Source organism: Papio anubis, chromosome 18 (assembly GCF_008728515.1).
Source record: "Papio anubis isolate 15944 chromosome 18, Panubis1.0, whole genome shotgun sequence".
Classification (NCBI taxonomy): Eukaryota; Metazoa; Chordata; class Mammalia; order Primates; family Cercopithecidae; genus Papio; species Papio anubis.
Genome location: NC_044993.1, coordinates 53,647,084 through 53,668,209, shown reverse-complemented (window position 1 = coordinate 53,668,209; position 21,126 = coordinate 53,647,084). Strand labels below are relative to the sequence as shown.

Sequence of the window (21,126 nt, the reverse complement as noted above, 5' to 3'; positions counted from 1 at the left end):
TCCAGAGAAGGGAGCGCCATTCTTCTTGGGGAATTCAGGATGAGGGAGACATGCTATTACTATATCGATTAAATAAAGCTTTGATGTTCACAGCCCCTTGCCACCACCCAGAAAAAAAAAATAATTGCCTTGCTCTGTAGCTCTGTAAAACTGACTTCTGCCTTTTATTGGACAGGAACAAGCTGAAAGCTGGATACCTAATGTCACTGGAGTCTTCTGAGCGTTTCCTGGAAGAAGTCGGGTCGCAGGCTCTAGTTGCTGGTTCTTACGTGCCACCATCCACAGTCCTTCAGCAAATTGATTCAGTGGCTAACGCTGATATCATAAATGTAAGTAAATGAAAACGTACGATTTAACAACATAGAACTTAATGATCCAGTTTCAGAAGGATGCATAAGCGTCCTCAGGCAGTATATGTTATTCTCATGTTTGGTGCCCATCTACTTAATATGGAGGCGGGAGGGCCCATTCCCATAAGATCTGCAACAAGCTTCCTTGTCAGCTCGAGTGTATGTATCTTCCTCCTTCAAATAAACTACCATTAGGTTAAACTCTGCTGTCAGTGAGAGCGCTGCCGTCCACTGAGATGGCAGTCAGAAGTGCATTTAATACACCTGATGTATCAAACATCAGGTTAAACTAATGGTAGTTTATAATACGGGCTTCTATTAGATGACTAGAGGTAAAGAAGAGTCAAATATTGGCAGTTTCGTGTCATCCAACCTAAATAGTGAAGTTTGCTATTTTTCCTCTTCAAGTATTTCACCATCCAGCATCTTAAGATTTTCTTTACTATTCTAAGCCTAGGACATTCTCCTGTTCTTGCAATTTTTTTTTCACATATATTATTGTTCCCTACAAGATTGAGCTGTTTTGAGGGCAAAGACTATGTCATGTACTTCTTTGTGTTCCCTACTGTGCCTAACAAGCACATGACTTACAGAATTAATCCAAAGTAAGTGGGTTTTCCCCGTTTTCTACATTAAACTTACCAACTCACCTTCTGTTGTACATGTCTCAGCCATCTTCTCACCAACAGGTCTACTTTGTATAGGGACAGTGGGGATAAGAAAAAATAAAAAACAAAAAACCAAGCTGGTTGCAGTGCCTCATGCCTGTAATCCCAGCACTTTAGAAGGCTGAGGTGGGCAGATTGCTTGAGCCCAGGAGTTCAACACCAGACTGGGCAATGTAGCAAAACCCAATCTCTACAAAAAAGTACAAAAATTAGCTAGGCGTGGTGGCATGTGCCTGTAGTCCCAGCTACTTAGGAGGCTGAGGTCAGAAGGTGGCTTGAGCCCGGAGCGCAGAGGTTACAGTGAGCCGAGATCATGCCACTGTACTCCAGGCTGGGCAACAGAGTGAGACCCTGTCTCAAATAAAAAAAGAGACAAGGCTATTTTAAGAAAGTAACCCTGACTTGATTTCACTTGGCCCCTAATCATCATCATATCATACTCTTCTTTTTTTTTATTTTTCTTTTTTTGAGACGGAGTCTAGGCTGGAGGGAGTGCAGTGGCGCTATCTCAGCTCACTGCAACCTCCGCCTCCCGGGTTCACACCATATTCCTGCCTCAGCCTCCTGAGTAGCTGGGACTACAGGTGCCCGCCACCACGCCCAGCTAATTTTTTGTATTTTTAGTAGAGATGGGGTTTCACCGTGTTAGCCAGGATGTGCTCGATCTCCTGACCTCCTCACCTGCCTCGGCCGCCCAAAGTGCTGGGATTACAGGCGTGAGCCACCGTACCTGACTCATTTCTTACTCTTCTAAATGACTGTCCTTATCTTATAACCCATCATTATGTGCATCCCAACCCGACTGCTTCCACCACCACCTCTCCTTCATAGTGATAAGATAAACTGGCCTGAGAATATGGGGGCTGCTGCTCCACCTACACCTGACTCATGATACTACACTTAACCAGTCTTTGAACTTGGAAGTAGTGGCATAAAGAATCCTCTAGGGTATAAAGTTTTACTTTTAACAATCATTGTATTTTTATTGACCCAGACTATTTGCCCTTGTAATACAGAAACAGGAAAGTATATCCCTGCCTGAAGCCACATTTGAGAGTGTCAGGGATGTTTTCCTTATCTCTCTTTTAACAGCTACCCTCTTACCGGAGCATTGCTCTTGCGTGGTTATTACACATACAATGGAACATTCAGAGGAACTGCTAAGCTTTTCCCACACTGTCACAAATTAAAGCACCAGCCATCTCCTAGTTAATTTTCACAACAGCTATTATAGTAATTACTGGCTTAGAATGTCCTATCCAAGGCCGGGTTGGTGGCTCATGCCTGTAATCCCAGCACTTTGGAAGGTCGAGGTGGGTGGATCACTTGAGGATAGGAGTTCGAGACCAGCCTGCCCAACATGGCGAAATCTGGTCTCTACTAAAAATACAAAAATTAGCTGGGCATGGTGGTGCATGCCTCTGTAATCCCAACTCCTTGGGAGGCTGAGGCAGAGAATTGCTTGAACCTGGGAGGTGGAGGCTGCAGTGAGCCAAGATCGCACCACTGCACTCCATGCTGGGTGACAGAGCAAGACTCCATCTCAAAAAAAAAAAGAATGTCCTATCCATAAATTCTTAAAATGACAATAAGTTCACCTGCTTGATGACATATATTTTTATTTTTATTAACTTTGTCTTTTGTTTGTTTCTTTAAAGGCTGCAAAGAAGTTTGTTTCTGGCCAGAAGTCGATGGCAGCAAGTGGAAATTTGGGACATACACCTTTTGTTGATGAGCTGTAATACTGATGCACACATTACGGGAGAGAGCTGAACATTCTCTCAGCCCAGAGCAGCAAACACATGAAAGTCAGAAATCTCTAATATAACATTTGTCTTTTTTCCAGTGAGGTAAAATAAGGCATAAATGCAGGTAATTATTCTCAGCTGACCTAAAGTCAATAAAACATTCTGCTTAGGTGTTTTTCTTACGTTTTTCTCAATGAGTTAATCAAGTATTTATTATGTGCTGATATTTTTGTTTTAGATGCTTTAAAGGAGACAGGAATATAATTATTGAGCATAGAAGCATTAGAAACTATTAAAATTAAGGCTAAGTGGCTATCAGTATAAATAGTGCCAGGTTACTATTGGTGGCTTTTCAGATGAAAGCAAGTTCAAAATTTGTCATTTTGGGTATCAACAGCTAAATGGTCTGGTTTTTACCCCTGTTTTGCCTTTTTTGCAATAAAATTATTTCCGAAAAACATAAATTTCCTATCAATCATATCCTATATTCCCATTAATTCATTTTTTATGTCTGAGTTATCTTCACTGACAGAGTTTTGTTTTTCGCTCATCTGCTGTCTCTCCCTTATCTGTTACTATCCTGTCTCTTCCAAGTAATTAACTCTCAATTCAACATTTACAGTAAAAGAAGGGCTGAAAAGGGAAAAACAAAGAATTCTAATGTGAATAACTAGCCAAGGAATATGTCTCTTAGTTATTTTAATTATAGTACTTGAAGTTTACCAAAAAAAAGAGAGAAACTAAATATTTAAAGAAAAGTGTGGTGTTTACATAAAGTGACATTCTCTACTATGTTCAGACATTCTGATATTGGATTTCTCTACTGCATTTTGTAAAAGAAAAGAAAAGAAATTCTTCTCAGAAAGAAGGGTCTTATTCTGAAAATAAGATTTGCAAGGCCTGCAAGAACCCAGGGAAGTATTTAGATAATCCTATTGAAGAACATCTCTAAAGGCTTAATAATGCAGTCATAAGAGAAGAGAATTGGTGAGTCTACAGACAGTCCTTGGTAAGTATAGCAGACTTGTGCCTGGTGAGGCACAAAACTTGGGTGTCTGCAAGATAAATGCTCATATGACCACAGATTTGCTAACCAACCTTTGATACCGGTTGGGCTTTACCCTCTTCAACTTGGGCACAATCTTCCAGCCAAAATGCATCTGAGGTAGAGGAAGTAGAGGAGGAAGAGGTTTCATTGTCTTGCTTCACCATTATCCAGTATGGAGAAGGCGCCTTCACTTCTTTCTTATCATCTCTGTGAATCATCACGTCACAATCAATGTCTTTTCCTACACTAATAGTATGGTTCTTCTTATTATATCCATGCCAGTCTCTGGAGATGGATATTGGTCTCCTTGCAGGGTGATGCGCAGTTGACCACGGATATCTATAATATTGAAGTCTTCTATCTAAATCTACATTTTCATTATCATCACTGCTTGTGAAAGATTCATCTTTTGCCAGCTCCATTTTCTTTGGTGTGCTGAAATGAAAGAATAGTGAATAAAATAGATTCTTCATGTCTCAACATTGATGGTCCCCTAACAAGATGCCTTATAACTTGCTTTGACTCATAGAAGATACAGTTTAGCTTTAGCACTACCTTTCTGTGTCATTGAAATGTTTCCCTTTTAAAAATTATCTTTAAATCTTTTTCCATTTCTAAATGGAAATCAAATTCTGCCTTAAATTACTTTACCATACCTTAAAAAGTTTTGCACAGACTTATACTAGACGACTGATCAGAATATTAGGAGGCGTTAAAGGGTAGGTTAATTTCAGTGCAGCTAAAGTGACAGGTTCAACCTGACCATCTCCTGAGAACTCTGTTCTTGTGGCTCACGTGGCAGGAACACAATATTACTGATTTCCAGAGGAGTCAGGAAGTCAGGAAATAGTGGGCCTTAAGGATCTTCAACATCCTAGTCATTAGTAAGTCTTCGAGTCTTTTTTTTCGAGAGGGTCTTGCTCTGTCATCCTTGCTGCAGTGCAGTGGCACAATCAGCTCACTGCAACCTTGAACTCCTGGACTTAAGTGACCCTCTGGCCTCTGTTTCCCAAGGAGTTGAGACTACAGGTGTGTATGCTGTATGCTGCCACACCTGGCTAATTTTTAATTTTTTTTGTTTTGTTTTGTTTGGTTTGGTAAAAACAGGATCTCCCTATGTTGCCCATGCCTGTCTCAAACTGCTGGCCTCAAAGAATCCTTACCTTGACCTCCAAAGTGCTAGGATTACAGGCATGAGCCACTGTGCCCAGCCAGGTTTTTGTTATTGTTTTTAACTTTCTCCAGTTATTGGCTTTCTTGATTGTTGAAACTAGGTGGTGCTTGCCTGCCAGTACCTTCAGGTCTCTGAACTTTCCTAATGCCTACAGTACCTGTGCTTGCTTTAACTTTCCAGAATGAGTGCTCTGTCACCTGCTTTCCCTCATCCTGGTGCTGTTGCCCAGCAGAACCAAATCTTTGTGATTACAAATCTCTGGTACATTCTGCCCTGCTAAAAGGAAATAGGTTTCTTCCCTGCCAACCTGTTAAGACTTCTGTTGTTATCACTAATAACCTTGGCGATCTGCCTGTTGTATTTGCTTCCAAGAATTTGAATGGCTTTTCCTAAAGTTTATCTCTTCCAGTAATAAACAGTTGATAATGAGTAATTTTTACTAAGAGCCACTAGTCTTATACTGATTTTCTTTGTCTAATTTGCCTTCAGACACACTTAGGTCTTCCTGAACAGCACATGAATTTTTTTAAAAAATCCAAGTATTAATAACTTTTTTTTTTCCAGACTGCAGGGTGAATCCTTGGCAACTCTGATGGTTAGGTAACCAAAAAGGACAGGTAAATTATCATTAGGTAATAAAGCCACAACCCTGCAGAGGTCAGGATTGGCTGGAAACAAACTTTTAGACCATTCAGCCTACCCAGAGCGGTAAATGGAGAATTTTCTCCAGTGTGTATACCCGGTGCCATTTTCTCCTGGAAAAGGTTATACCAGCTTTGTGAAAGCAGCTTTTTCCTTTCCCTTCTTTCCCTGCCCCATTACACCTAAGTTACTAAAATGCCGTAGATATGAGTACTTTGCCTAATTAAGAAAGGGAGTCAGCAGGTGCTTGGTATTGTTATTTAAGTTCGCGGGTTTTCGCCTCATACTTGAGTTGTGCTGTTCTATCTTTTCTTTGCTTTTGAATGGTCAGTCTGCGATCCTTAGAATTTAATATTCTGGATCTCAAAACTCCTCCATGTAATGAAAATGCTTAGAACGTAGTTGTTATGTTGTCATCTAAAAGATGAGCCCATGCTTTTAGAGTCGTGCCCTCCAGTGTAGGAGTCGCTGAGTAGGATTTGATTGTGAGTTGTGATCATGCTACTACACTACAGCCTGAGGGACAGAGTGAGACCCTGTCTCAAAAATAAGACTTTTAAAATTAAAAATTAAAAACAAATGAACCATTGACCACATGAAAGTCCTAGGGCAATTTTAGCAAAACAAGACAGACTCAGTCCCTGCCTTCATGGAGTTCACATTCTCCCAGGGAAACACAGTGAACAACTGATTACACAGATTATTTCATTAAAATTGGGATAAATGTGAAGGAGCGAGCTGTGAAGGCATATGTCAGATGGACCTGTTTCTAGGAAGACCCCTTGGAGAAGGTACACTGGAGCCTTCAAGGGTGACTACTGAAGAGCAAAGTTACGAGCATGTTGCAGACAGAGAAGAGCAAGTGCAAAGACCCTGAGGCAAAGAGCAACAAAAGGCAGGGAGCTGGAAGCTAAAGTGGGATAGAGAAGGATGGGGAAAGCAGTATGAGTTGAAGTTGGAATGGTATGCAGAGGCCAGCTGAACCCCGTAGAGCATTATAGGCCAATGTGAGGATTTTGACATTTATCCAAAGAACAAAAAGTCTTGAGATTTTTTGCAGGAACATGCCAGGATCAGATTTGCATTACAAAAAGATCATTCTGGCCAGACTTGGTTGCTCATGCCTCTAATCCCAGCACTTAGGGAGACCGAGGCAGGCAGATCACCTGAGGTCAGGAGTATGAAACCAGCTTGGCCAACATGGTAAAACTTCATCTCTACTAAAAATACAAAAATTAGCTGGGTGTAGTGGCGTGCACCTGTAATCCCAGCTACCCTGGAGGCTGAGGCAGGAGAATCACTTGAACCTGGGAGGCAGAGGTTGCAGTGAGCCAGGATCACTCCACTGCACTCCAACCTGGGTGACAAGAGCAAAACCAAGAAAAAAAAATAATACAGTTTGGTGATAATACAATTTGAAAGTAATTAGCATGTGGATAGTCAGAGAAACCATAGGCATCAATGAAATTGGCCAGGAGAAAGGACACCAAGAGGAAATGGCCAGAGGTAATAGGAAAATAGGAAAATCAGGGGAGTGTGGTGTTACAGAAGCCTGGGAAGTGCTATTTCAAGAAGAGAGTGGGTGGAAAGTGTTAAGTGTCTAGGGCTGCTCAGAAACCAAGCAAGATAAAGACAGAAGAATGTAGTGGGATCAGAAGTGTGAAGGCTATGGGTGGCCCTGGGAAAAGGACTCAGCCGAGGGATGAAAGCAAAGCCTAGACTGAAGTGGGTTGAGGAGTGTCTGAGAAGTGGCATCTCTCGAGGAAACAGGTGTCTAATACAGCTTTTAGCAAGTTGGGAGGGGATGCAAGAGACCCCAGTGGCTAGAGAGAGAGAGGAGAGTGGACTGAAGATAGGATTTGCCAAGATGAGAGAAGTTTAAAAAGGCTCAGATGTTACTGGGAAGGACCCGGAGAGAAAAAAATTGAATATGCAAAAGAAAATAGGATTTGCAGAAAGCCTTTTTTTTTTTTTTTTTTTAGACAGAGTCTTGCTCTGTCTCTAGGCTGGAGTGCAGTGGCACGATCTCGGCTCGCTGCAACTTCCAACTCCCAGGTTCAAGCGATTCTCCTGCCTTAGCCTCCTGAATAGCTGGGATTACAGGTGCTCGCCACCACATGCAGCTAATTTTGGTAATTTTAGTAGAGAAGGGGTTTCACCATGTTGGCCAGGATGGTCTCGATCTCCTGACCTCGTGATCCGCCTGCCTCCCAAAGTGTTGGGATTACAAGCATGAGCCACAACACCCGGCCCACAAGAAGCATTTTAAGGGCTGACTCGGGAAGGAGAGGCACCATGCAGGCAGGCACAGGGACAAAATTCCCAACTGATGACTTGTTTTTTAACTCCAAGTTGACTTTATCATGCTTTCTCATATTAGATCCTACAGATCTAATACCAGAAACCCAGGAAATTACTCTGACAGTGTCACCAGTCCTCCTGTCATTATCCTTATTTGATAATTGTCACATTAAACCATCTGTGCCTCACAGGCCCTGGGATTCTGTATTATAACAAAGAGTTCCTAAAATTAACTATTTACCTTGTTACTGGGAATTTGGCCTCCGGGATTAAATCATATATTTCTAGCCATTCTTCAGGAATGTTAATAAAATCTCTGTAAACCTTGATTTGTAGCACTGTTCCAACGGTGATATGTTGCAAAAGCTGTAAAAATTCTCGAAGAGTATATCCTAACACATTGGCATAGCCAACACTAATCAGAACATCACCTGAAGAGGGAAAAAATTATATATCAGTAAAACTAGGGGTTTAAAGGGACCATATTGATTTCTGGCTTTATTGTGAGGTATTTCATTTTATGTGTTCATACTGTTGATTCTTTTTGAACCAAAACCAGGCTTCAGCCTTTTTTTTTTTTTTTTTTTTTTGAGATGAGGTCTCACTGTCACCCAAGCTGGAATGTAGTGGTGTGATCTCGGCTCACTGCAAGCTCCGCCTCCCAAGTTCAAGTGATTCTCCTGCCTCAGCCTCCCAGGTAGCTAGGATTATGGGCACGTGCCACCATGCCTGGCTAATTTTTTTTTTTTTTTTTAGTAGAGATGGGGTTTCACCATGTTGGCCAGGCTGGTCTCAAACTCTTGACCTCAGGTGATCTGTCCACCTCGGCCTCCCAAACTGCTGGGATGACAGGCGTGAGCCACCCTGCCCAGCCTAGCCTTTATTTAATAAAGATGTTCATTTCCATGATATGAATGTCCTTTGCATAATGAAGAGTATATGCAAGATGTTTCTTAATAGCAGTATAATGGTAGACATTATATGATGTTTCTGAGACATTTCTGAAGTTCTCAGTGTGACAGAGGCTAAAAAACATTTATAATCGGAACCAGCCTTTAGGATTCTAAAAATAGATTAGTTTCAAATAAAATGAATGGCTATTACTAGGAAAGAAAAAACCATTTACACTAAGTGATGAATAAAGGACCTACTTTCTATTATACCTGCCTGGCAATTTCCAGTGCCCTCTACAGTTAATAGACCACATTAAACATAAAGCCTTTCATTTTAATTCTCTACCCTTGTGCAGTATTGAGCAAATAATTCTGTATAAAACACTGGGCAATTAGGCATGCTTTAATTAACTGTAAGGTGTGTATACAGTGAGTATGTTGGTTTAAAGGGATTTGACAGCTAGGTTTCCCTACCTTAGGGCAATGCAGGACAGGGAAAGAAACAAGATGGTTAACCATGCAGCTTCTGAGTCCCCAGCAGGTGGGAAGAGGACTACATCTTGAGCACTAACCCCCGAAACCCCCAAATTGAAAGAAGCTAAAAAGACCAATTATTCACTTGCTCCAACCTCCCCCATGTTCCCACCTCCAGCAGGTAGGTCATGGACCTGTGAGTGAGATCCAGTCACTTGACACTCCCACCTGGGTCACTGAACCTGGAGGAGGAGACGCAGAAGAGTGACAGGAGCTTCTAGTTGCCAGAGGTAGTTACACACAACTCTTGGTTCTCGCCATTTTCCAAGCCTGCTTCTCCAGCCTTTTGGGCGATTCTATCAGACTCAGTATCCCAAATTCAGTGCATTAACAGAAGTGTTTTCTGTTTTTTGCAATGAGGAACTCTGACTGCTACAACGGCATTCAGCAAGACTTCAGAAAGGAATACAAAGGATTTGCTTTTTAAGGACCAATTCACGTTGGGCAAAATCTTAAGTCTTCAGATCTTATTAGTACTGACCTGCTGGGGACCCTCAGTCAACCTCATTCTAAGACAGCTGAAGCCTAACCTCAGAGAAGAAAAGGGTCAAGAAGAAGTGCCTTCTCTGATGCGTGCACTGGGCTTCAATCAGGAATTACACTGATCCCAAAAGAAGCCTCCAAGGATGCCAAGTACAAATGTCCATAGCTCTAGATCCTATCAGAAACAAATTTCCCAGAATTCAAGAAAATGAATACTTAGAAGGGTGGAGAAAAACCTTCTCCTTTGGTCTTAAGCAGTAGCTGGGGGTAATACAATCAACCATGTATCTGAAGCTCACTTCAGAATGAAACAAGGCTACCTGCAGCTTGAGCAATATGAAACAGATGCTCATCCTACTGAGGTTAATTACAATGGCAAAAAAAAAAAACTCCCCAGATGAGCTTACTTACCTAATGTTAAAAGCAGTGTTTATAGCTGAAAGCTATGGCTTGGCATTCTGCTTAATTATGTTGTAAAAGGGTGACTTTTATCAAGAGGGCAGAAGATAAACAGCTTAATTTCCTGACCGTTCTGGCTGTAAACCAAGCATGTCAGCATGTGAATGTGATTACTCTAGCAACAGATATTAACATTGCCCTTCATACAGAAACACCAATTTGGTATTTATGAACACCAACCTCATTACACATTTTTTTTCTGTTTTAATGGGCTATAGGATGACATTATATAAACTTTGTCTCGATTACCTACATTAAATCAACTTTGCATCAGCCAAGCCACTACTGAAAAATGTTTTATTTTTTCATCTCTCCCAACTAGGCTGGAAGTTCCTTAAGTTCCTCATGGCTAGGGACCATGTCTGTGTGGTTCACCACTACATCCCCAGTGCCTAGCTGGGTGTCTGCACACACTAAGTCTTCAGGAAATGCTTAGGCAGTAGCCAGTCTATGACTTGTATTTACTGTAGAAGCTACATTAATTTCTTTTCTTTTTTTTTTTTTTCTTGAGACAGGGTCTCACTTTGTCACCCAGGCTGGAGTGCGGGGATGCAAATACAGCTCACTGCAGCCTTGACCTCCAGGGCTCAAGCAACCCTCCTGCCTCAGCTCCTGGAGGAGCTGGGACTACAAGCGCATATGCCCACCATGTTGGGCTAGTTTTTGTATTTTTTATTGAAATGGGGTTTTGTCATGTTGCCCTGGCTGGTCTCGAACTCCTGAGCTCCAACAATTTGGAGTGCTGAGATTCCAGGTGTGTGCTACCGCACCCAGCCTACATTAATTTCTTAAGACTTAGAATATCAGAAGCTGTTAAGGCCATACTGGCCAAAAGGAACTTAAAGTTTAGCCAGAATAAACTAACACAAAATAAATTAGGAAATCAAGGTGAAACCCTATCCTGAAACACCAAAGGAGAGAGATGTCAGCACATAGATAAAAGATAATGGGGCTGAGAGAAAATGGGGTCAAAGAAATAGCATGTTTCTACAATTATCATCTCCCAAAATCTCATCATCATTGTCTAAAACCACTGAGTTACAGACTTTAAAGCCTAGACTGATGCTGAGGAGAACTGGCAGGCTTGTCACAAAGAGATTTGGGGCTCTGGACTTACTCTGTATTCAAATCTCATTTCTAGTTGTTAGGCAATTGGCTAGAAAGGTATGGGCTTTCTAGGCAGACATGGGTTCAAATCCCAGCTCTGAACACAGACTCAGTTGTGTACCTAAGATGAACAAGTTATTTCGTCTCTTTGTAATATATTTTCATTATCTACATTTCAGAAGTGTTGCAAACTTTAAATTAGATAACACGTGGGGCCAGGTGAGATGGCTCATGCCTGTAATCCCAGCACTTTGGGAGACTGAGACAGGAGGATTGCTTGAGCCCAGAGGTTCAAGGCTGTAGTAAGCTATGATTGCACTACTGCACTCCTGCACTCCAGCCTGTGTGACAGTGAGACCATGTCTCTTATACAAATAAAATTAAAAATTGGAGTAAAAAAAGATAATAGATGGTGAAATATCTCCCACAATGCCTGGGACAAATATTCATTTATTATTTATTTATTTATTTAAGCAAAGACATAACAAATGAGCCACTACTTTAGGTGTGACGGTTAATATTGTCAACTTGATTAGATCAAAGGATGCAAAGTATTATTTCTGGGTGTGTCTGTGAAGGTGTTGCCAGAAAAGATTAACATTTGAGTCAATGGACTTGGAGAGGCAGACCCGACCCTCAATCTGGGTGGGCACCATCCAATCAGCTACCAGCGTGGCTAGAAAAAGCAGGTGGAAAAAGGTAGAATGAGCAGACTTGCTGAGTCTTCCAGCCTTCATCTTTCTCCTGTGCTGGATGCTTCCTGCCCTCGAACATCAGACTCCAAGTTATTTGGCTTTTGGACACTTGGACTTACACCAGTGGTTTGCCAGGGGCTCTCAGGCCTTCAGCCACAGACTGGAGGCTACACTGTCAGCTTCCCAACTTTTGAGGTTTTGGGACTCGCACTGAGCCACTATTGGCTTCCCTGCTCTTCAGCTTGCAGATGGAGGGGCAGAATGATATGGTTTGGTTCTGTGTCCCCATCCAAATGTCATTGCCAGTTGTAATCCCCACATTTTGAGGGAGGGACCTGTAATCCCCACGTGTGGAGGGAGGGAGGTGATTGGATCATGGGGGCGGTTTCCCCCATGCTGTTCTCATGATAGTGAGTTCTCATGAGATCTGATGGTTGAATGAGTGTTTGACAGCTCCTCCTTCACATACTCACACTCTCTCCTGCCGCCTTGTGAAGAAAATGACTGATTCCTCCTCCACCACGATGGTAAGTTTCCTGAGGCCTCCCCAGCCATACGGAACTGTGAGTCAATTAAACCTCCTTCATGTATAAATTATCCAGTCTCAGGCAGTATCTTTACAGCAGTGTGAGAATGCACTAATAGAGTAGGTGAGTCCTGGACTTAAAAGATGAAATTCAAGACTGCTTCTAACCTCAAAGAGCCCACTAACTATAGCCCTGCCATGAGATTCTCTGTTGCCCACCTAAAAGCATACTCCTGTCAAACTCTAGCACCCTGGAGTATGCACCCGGATCATCACCCAGCATCTGTCACCTGACCTTGAAGAAGCTGAGGAAAAGCAGAAAACCCCATGGGACCTGTCCTGGAGTTCTTTTGTTCTGGTAAGTCCAGAACTCACCACCGGTCGCCGTTTGTTCTCCACCACCAAGTAGTGATGAGTGGGGAAAATGCTTTATATTTTAAGGTATAGCAAACTGTTTCATAAAACCATTATATATCTGCTTTCTGCTTTAATCCATTGCTTGGAACCCTTAGCTGCAAATAGAACCACCTGAGGAGCTTTTAAAACATAAACTTCCCTGTCCCAGTCCAAGAACGATTGAATCAAAAACCAGGTATCTTGGTTTTAAAAACTTCCCAAATGATTCTAACAGGTAACCAGGGTTGAAAACCAGTGGCTTAATCCACTGGGACCCCCATACAGCCATCATTTTTTATTAAAACACACACAGGCAAAAGTCTAGAGAATCTGCAAGAACAGCCTAAGAGATTATTTCCAATATTTCTATAGCACTTCAGTTTTAAAAGCACTTTCATAAAAATTATTTCATCAGGCTGGGCTCAATGGCTCATACCTGTAATCCCAGCACTTTTAGAGGCCACATGGGAGGATTCCTTGAGGCCAGGAGTTTGAGACCAGCCTGGACAACATAATGAGACACCGCCCACCCACCACCTCCACTGCCCATGTCTACAAAAAATAAAAAATAAAATTAGCTGGGCATGGTGGTACATGCCTGAGTCCCAGCTACTCAGGAGGCTGAAGCAGGAGGATCACTTGAGCCAAGGAGTTTAAGGCCACAATGAGCCATGATCAAGCCACTGCACTCCAGCATGGGTGACAGAATGATACCCCCATCTATCAAACAAACACGCATTATTTCATCAAATCTTAACAACCTCTGACAAACACAGGATTATCCCAATTCAAAGATGAGGTGACTGAGGCCTGAAAGGTTAAGTGGCTTTGCCCAGGGTCACAGAACTAAAAAGTGTCAGACCCTGGGCCTGAATCAGGACAGCTAACACAATATGTTTTTCCTTCTCACGACTGCGCCAGCCCATTCTGCTTCCCCAGCTCCTGGGCACAGCACTAGGCCCAGGCCAGGTACTGAGAAAACACCTCTTGAACAGCATAGAAAATTCACCCAAAGACACCAGCAGGGCAGTATTGGTAAAGCCCTTAGGCTCTGGAGTCTGACAGAGAAGGTTCAAATCCCAGCTCCTCGGAGTGACCATGGGAGAGTTACTAAATACCTGATTCCTTGTCTGCAAGGTGGTTTCATGCAGAATCTAGCTTAGGGATTCTGAGAGTGAAATGAGATCATGCAGCTAAGTGTTAGCAATGCTTAATACTGCCTACAAAAGAAAATATCTTTATGCTGAGAGCCATAGCTCTGGAGCTATGGTCCCTGAATCCCCACGTAGGAGAAACAGGTGAATTGGACAAGGAGCTCAATCTCACCCTCATTAAGTAAATTTAATTTTCTTATTTTTTTAGAGATAGAGTCTCACTCTGTTACCCAGGTTGGCGTGCAGTGGCACAATCATAGCTCACTGCAGCCTCGGCTTCCTGCGCTTAAGTGATCCTCCCACCTCAGCTTCCCGAGTAGCTAGGATTACAGGCACGCATCATGCCGGGCTACTTTTGTTTTGTTGTAGAAATGGTGATATGGTTTGGATTTGTGTCCCCGCCCAAATCTCATATTGAACTGTAGTCCCAGGTGTTGGAGGAGGGACCTGTGGGGAGGCGGTTGGATCACAGGGGCAGATTTCCCCCTTGCTGTTCTCGTGATAGCGAGTGAGTTCTCATGAGATCTGGTTGTTGAAATGCGTGTAGCACCTCCCCCTGCTCTCTCTTCCTCCTGCTCCAACCATGTAAGAGGTACCTCCTTCCTCTTCACCTTCTGCCATGATTGTAAGTTTCCTGAGGCCTCCCCAGCTGTGCTTCCTGCAGAACCATGAGCCAGTTAAACCTCTTTTCTTACAAATTACCCAGTTTCAGGTTTTACTTTATAGCTGTGCAAGAACGGACTAATATAGACAGCGTCTCACTATGTTGCTCAGGCTGGCCTTGAACTCCTAGCCTCACCTGATCCTCTCACCTTGGCTTCCCAAAGTGCTGGAATTACAGGTGTGAGCCACTGTACCTGGCCAGAATTAAATGAATTAATATGCCCAACAGTGATAGTTATATAAGTGATAGCCATTGGCTGGCCCATAGAAAGTTCTCAACTAATGTTGTCATATCTTTTTTTTTTTTTTTTTTTTTTTGAGACAGAGTCTCACTCTGTCACCCAGGCTGGAGTACAACAGTGCAATCTCAGCTCACTGTAACCTCCGCCTTCCGGGTTCAAGAGATTCTCCTGCCTCAGCCTCCTGAGTAGCTGGGACTACAGGCACCCGCCACCAGGCCCAGCTAATTTTTGTATTGGTATTTATTTATTTATGTATTTATTTTTATTTATTTATTTTTGAGACAGAGTCTCTGTCACGCAGGCTGGAGTGCAGTGGCGCGATCTCAGCTCGCTGCAACCTCTGCTTCCCGGGTACAAGTGATTCTCCTACCTCAGCCTCTCAAGTAGCTGGGATTATAGGCGTGTGCCACCATGCCCAGCTAATTTTTGTATTTTTAATAGAGATAGGGTTTCACCATCTTTTCCAGGCCGGTCTCGAACTCCGGACCTCAGGATCCACCCACCTCAGCCTCCTAAAGTGCTGGGATTACAGGCGTGAGCCACCGCTCCCAGACAGTTTTTGTATTTTTAGTAGAGACAAAGTTTTACCATGTTGGCCAGGGTGGTCTCGAACTCCTGACCTCAAGTGATCCCCCCCTCGGCCTCCCAAAGCACTGGGATTACAGGCGTGAGCCAGCATGCCCATCATATCCTTATAGTTACACTGAAACCGGTGACCCGAGCCTCCCTTCAGGCAGATGGGCAGGATGGGTGGTTGGGAAGCATGGTGAAAGGGCAGTCACCTGGCTGAAGTTTCCCGTCGTTGGCTGCAGCCCCCTTCCTGATGAGGTGGGTGATCTGGAGGTAGGGTCCATGCTGGATGATGATGAGGCCTAATCCCAGCCTGCCCACAGTGAGTTTGGTCTGCTGTGTTTTGCTCAAGTTGTGTACAGATGTTTTGACCTTGATGCTGACTCCTCTTTCTAACCAAAAGAGGGGAACTTATTTCAGTCCTTCACCAAGACAGAAGCATGGCCATACCCACTGGGGTTCTGAAGCCAGATCCCCGGGACAGTTATTTAATCCCTATTCCTCAGATTCCTTGTTGGTAAAATGAGGATAAAAGGTGTTCACCTTGGAGAGCTCTTCTGAAAATTAAATGGGAGCATTAAAGGGCTTCTGCAGAGTCTGGCATATTATGAGTACTTAATATTAGTTGGTATTATCTATTCACTTAACAAATATTTATTGATACAGACAGTGTGCTAGGCCCTGGGTTTACCATGGTGAGCAAAACAGATATGTTGGGTTTTTTGGTTTTAACAGACAAGGTCTCACTCTATTGCCCAGGCTGGAGTGCAGTGGCATGATCACGGTTCACTGCAGCCTCGATCTCCTGGGTTCAAGGGCTCCTCCCACCTCAACCTCCTAAGTAGCTGGGACTACTGGCATACGCTACTATACACGGCTAATTTTTATTGTTTTTGTAGAGACAGGGTCTCACTATATTGGCCAGGCTAGTCTTGAATTCCTGGCCTCAAGCAATCCTCCCACCTCAGCCTCCCAAAGTGCTGGCATTACAGGTGTGAGCCACCATGCCTGGCCCACATGTGTTTCTTGTCCTCATGAAGTTTACAGCCTAGTGGAGGTGACAGATATCAATCAGTCATGTAAATATATGTTGGATAACAAACTAACTCATGTTATAAAAGAAATGGACGGAGGCTCTGAGAATGAGTAACAGAGGGCCAAAGTCTCATCTGAGGATGGCAGGTCAGGCTTCCAGCAGGGCCAAAATTTGAATTAAGGCCATAAGGACAAATAGGAAATATTTAGGCAAAGAAAGGTGGATCAAGAGCACTTTGTGTTAAGGTCTGAGAAAGGAAGGAACTGGCCCTGTCAGAGGATGGGGAGGCAGGAGGAGCGAGGACCAAGCAGACAGAGGCTGCTTCTCAGACTTCCTTAGTGAAAAAGCTCAGAAGTGAATTAAGCTGGACATGGTTAGATGAGATGAAATGAAATGAAAATGAAAGGGTCGTGGTGCATGTCATGGCAGTAACAGCAGAAATGAGCAGTAGATGGATCCAAAAAGCATGTGGGAGGAAAATCCGAAGGCCTTGGAGACAAGGGGTAATGGGAGGGGTTGAAATATGTTTTCTACAGAACCAAATCTCACAAGAAAAATTTCAGTGACTAAAAGGACATTCAAAACAACAAGTTAATTTCCCAAGAGGAAGCTGCTAGCAAACTCCTTTTCGGTACACAGGAAGCTCCTGGGGAGATCTGTTTTCGGCACACTTTTCCAGTATTTCACACACAACTCCTTTCCATAAGGACAAGTGACACACAAGCTTGCCAAGTCCATGTGACTGTGGTGTTTTCAGGGCCACTGCTGAGGGAAAGGCTCCCCCAGCTCCCTACCTCTGGCTGTAGGGAACTGGAGGGGTTCATGGCCCTTTCCTCTAAAGCAAATGTCCTTGCCCATCTCCAACCTCACTTTCCCCTAAACCACAGATGCTCTTTGTTTAGGAAAATAAAATAGCATAATATAAACGAGATACCATCTTCAGAGACCTTTTGGGGTTCTGGGTGCAATTGGGGGCAGGATATGCCCTACCTGAGCCTCTGGTTCCTGAACGAACAGAGAAGTCACATCTTGGGCAAGGTCCAGTGGTTCCTATCTCAGCTTGTAAATTCAATGTGCTTATAAGGTAAGCTACCAGGAGCCCACTTTTAAAAGTCAGCAGGGTTAAGTAAAAGAAGCCGGGCTCAAAAGGCTCCTAACTCACAGATGAAGGACGTGTCTCAGGAGTTTGATCCAGACCTCTATAAGCAAATGCAGAAGTTCAGGAAGGCAAGAAACACAAAGTACATCTTGCAAAATTAAAATAACTTTGTGCCAGGTGCAGTAGCTCACGCCAGTAATCCCAGCACTTTGGGAGGCTGAAGCGGGCAGATCGCGAGATCAGGAGTTCGAGACCAGCCTGGCCAACGTGGTGAAACCTGTCTCTACTACAGATACAAAAAATTAGCCAAGCGTGGTGGCACGCGCCTGTAATCCCACCTACTTGGGAGGCTGAAGCATGAGAATCACTTGAACCCAGGAGGCAGAGATTGCAGTGAGCTGAGATGGCACCATTTTACTCCAGCCTGGGTGACAGGGTGAGACTCTGTCTCAAAAACAAAAACAAAAAATTAGCTGGGCATGTTGGTGTGCGCCTGTAATCCCAGCTACAAGCCTGGGTGACAGAAGGAGACTCCATCTCAAAAAAGAAAAGAAAAGAAAAAAAAAAAAAAACCTGACAAAGTGAAGTTAGATGTGGATCTTCATGGAGCAAGTCAATACATGCAATCTCCTGTCTCACATGCTAGCAACGTACCAGACCACTCCGCTTCATTTTGGGGAGAAGATTTCTCACACTATGGCAGCCACCCATGAGAGCTTCACAGGTTATCAGCCATATGAAGTCACTACTTTAAAGCGCTTACACAACCCTCTGAAAAAACTAGTTGAGAAGCAAAGAAGCTCACCCAGCAGGAAAGCACAGATGTGGCAGTGCAGGAGCTGAGTCAATTAATTTCATTAGAGGATGGAAACTGCTACAAGGAAAAAACTGAAGATGTGCCTTAGACAAAGGCTCTTCACACAGCACATGCTCAGGATGAACTATTAGCCATCAAACCTGAGGAAGGTGCTCGCTTGGGCCCAGTGGCAGGGACCCTGGAACCCGAAGGTACTGACAAAGGTGACCCTACTGCTGCTGAGTGAGATCTTCAATGCTTCCTCCCTGGAAGAGGATGAGCTCAGAAAAGAGTGAGCGGAGGCCAGGAGCGGTGGCTCAAGCCTGTAATCCCATCACTTTGGGAGTCCAAGGCAGGCGGATCACGAGGTCAGGAGATAGAGACCATCCTGGCTAGCACGGTGAAACCCGTCTCTTCTAAAAAATAAAATACAAAAAAATTAGCTGGGCGTGGTGCAGGTGCCTGTAGTCCCAGCTACTCCGGAGGCTGAGGCAGAAGAATGGCTTGAACCCGGGGGGCGGAGCTTGCAGTGAGCCGAGATCACACCACTGTACTCCAGCCTGCACAACAGAGCGAGACTCCATATCAAAAAAAAAAAAAAAAAAGAGTGAGCCGCTGTGTTTGGGGACAACCAGGTGGAGGAGGCAGCACTGTGGTCCTGGGAGAGCCAGACCCTGAGCACCACATTAAAATATGAAAGACTTACAGGTCTTGCTACAAGGCTAGTCAGACAGCAATGTCAACCTTCCCAAGGACAAGCAGTCCAAATGACAACAGCCCTGCAGTGAAAAAGCCTAAGGCTGCCTGGCACCTGCCTGCCTGGTTCAGCCTCTTCGCCAACCTCGAGTCATTATCAAATCCTGATGCTGTTCGGAAAAAAGCCATAAAGAACAAGAACTGCTCAATGCAGGAATCTGCAGCCTTCGGTAAGCCCACCTGGGGGCTAGCAGAAGTATACAGTGATTAGAGCCTGGGCAACGTAGTGACACCTCATCTCTTCTATTTAGGCCAGGCGTAGTGGCTCACATCTGTAATCCCAGCACTTTGGGAGGTCGAGGGTGGGTGGATCACTTGAAGTCAGGAGTTCGAGATCAGCCTGGCCAGCATGGTGAAACACCGTTGCTACTGAAAACACAAAAATCAGCCAGGTGTGATGGCTCATACCTATAATCCCAGCTACTCTGGAGGCTGAGGCACAAGAATCACTTGAACCTGCCTGGAAGGCTGTGGTTGCAGTAAGTCAGGATCACACCACTGCACTCCAGCCTGGGTCACAGAGCGAGACTCTGTCTCAGAAAAAAAAAAAAAAAATTATCTGAGTGTGATGGTGCATGCCTACAGTCCCAGCTATGGGAGGCTGATGCAGGAGGATTGCTGGAGCCCAAGAGTTGGAGGCTGCAGTGAGCCAGGAGTATACCACTGTACTCCAGCCTGAGCGACAGAAGAAGACCCTGTCTCTAAAAATAAAATACAGTGACCAGTATGCTATTTTGAGATTTATGTGCCCTTTTAATAAAAATGAAAGGGCCAGAGTCCCTATTTACATTGGTATAATTTTGTAAAGGATCCTTACGATATGATTTCATTTTTATGATGTTTTCCATGGAAAAGGAAAAAAAACCCCACTGTAAAAAACAGATGGGGGTGTGAGGAGCTGCAGTGGGGTGGGGTTTGGCTGCAACTGGGCATTGCAAAGTAATTTTAGGGAGTGGTGAAACTGTTCCCTATCTTGATGGAGGGGGTAATTCAACGTGGGTATAGCTTGTCAAAACTCATACCGCTGTGCTTTTAAAGAGGGGGATCTTACTGCATGGAAATTATACCTTGATAAAAATAACGATGGCCCAAGGCGGGCAGATCACTTGAGATCAAGAGTTAGAGACCAGCCTGGCCAACATGGCAAAACCCTCTCTCTACTAAAAATAAAAAATTAGCTGGGCCTGGTGGCAGGCACCTGTAATCCTGTGAGCCGAGATTGTGCCACTGCACTCCAGCCTGGGGGACAAAGCAAGGCTCCTTCTCAAATGATGATGATGATGATGCAAGGCTCCTTCTCAAATGATGATGATGATGATGATGATGATGATGATGATAATAATAATAACAACGATGGAGAGAGGTTATCTCCCAGGCCAAGAATGTACCGTTGCCATTTTTACAGAGGAGGAAAATTGAGGAAGGCTTGGTCTCCAGGGCTTCTTCACCCGCTTCCTTCTCCCCAGTTACCTTTTTTGTTTTTGCGGGAGGCCTTCTGCATGGCTCCGGGAGGTCAGGCAGCTCTGGAGAGCCTCCCGGAGCAGAGGCTGAAATCAGTCCCAATCCCAACAGTTTCGAACCTCGCCTGCGGGCAACGCCCTCGGGATGGCCGCCAGGGGGCGCTGCACTGCCGCTGCCCAGAAATTGGGCGGCAGTGAGGTCGCCGCAAGGCTTCCCGTGGACCCTGCAAAACGTAGCGTGGATATTGCACTCCAGTGTACTGTATGGAAACTTCTGCAGAGGCTAGCACAGTGCCTGACCCGTGGTGGGTTCTTCATTCTTTCTT

The 21,126-nt window shown here is 44.1% G+C and overlaps 2 protein-coding genes and 1 long non-coding RNA gene across 4 annotated transcripts in view; 2 read left to right on the top strand and 1 right to left on the bottom strand.

The window, feature by feature from the left end:
• The window catches only part of LOC101026315 (cytochrome b-c1 complex subunit 2, mitochondrial), a 31,601-nt gene extending 28,371 nt beyond the window's left edge, over positions 1-3,230 (top strand). The window contains exons 13-14 of the mRNA XM_003916650.4: positions 176-329; positions 2,677-3,230. Of these exons, the coding sequence (XP_003916699.2) occupies positions 176-329; positions 2,677-2,760 (238 nt within the window). The 3' untranslated portion in view covers positions 2,761-3,230. The remainder of the gene's footprint in view (positions 1-175; positions 330-2,676) is intronic.
• PDZD9 (PDZ domain containing 9) lies at positions 3,196-20,932 on the bottom strand. 2 transcript variants are annotated; one of them, XM_003916652.5, is made up of 4 exons: positions 20,811-20,932; positions 15,866-16,045; positions 8,173-8,362; positions 3,196-4,249 (listed from the first exon to the last, which is right to left on the bottom strand). In XM_003916652.5, exons 1-4 carry the CDS (start codon positions 20,839-20,841, stop codon positions 3,856-3,858), a joined length of 795 nt encoding a protein of 264 aa, XP_003916701.1. In that variant the 5' UTR covers positions 20,842-20,932; the 3' UTR covers positions 3,196-3,855. The 2 variants fall into 2 exon arrangements, with proteins under 2 accessions (XP_003916701.1, XP_003916700.1); XM_003916651.5 differs by lacking the exon at positions 15,866-16,045 and having other exon boundaries at positions 20,811-20,927.
• Positions 8,712-10,303, top strand: LOC110742009. Its single transcript, XR_002519170.2, has 2 exons — positions 8,712-9,588; positions 9,719-10,303. It is a non-coding gene; the product is annotated as an uncharacterized LOC110742009 (long non-coding RNA).
• Positions 20,933-21,126: the final 194 nt, after the last annotated feature.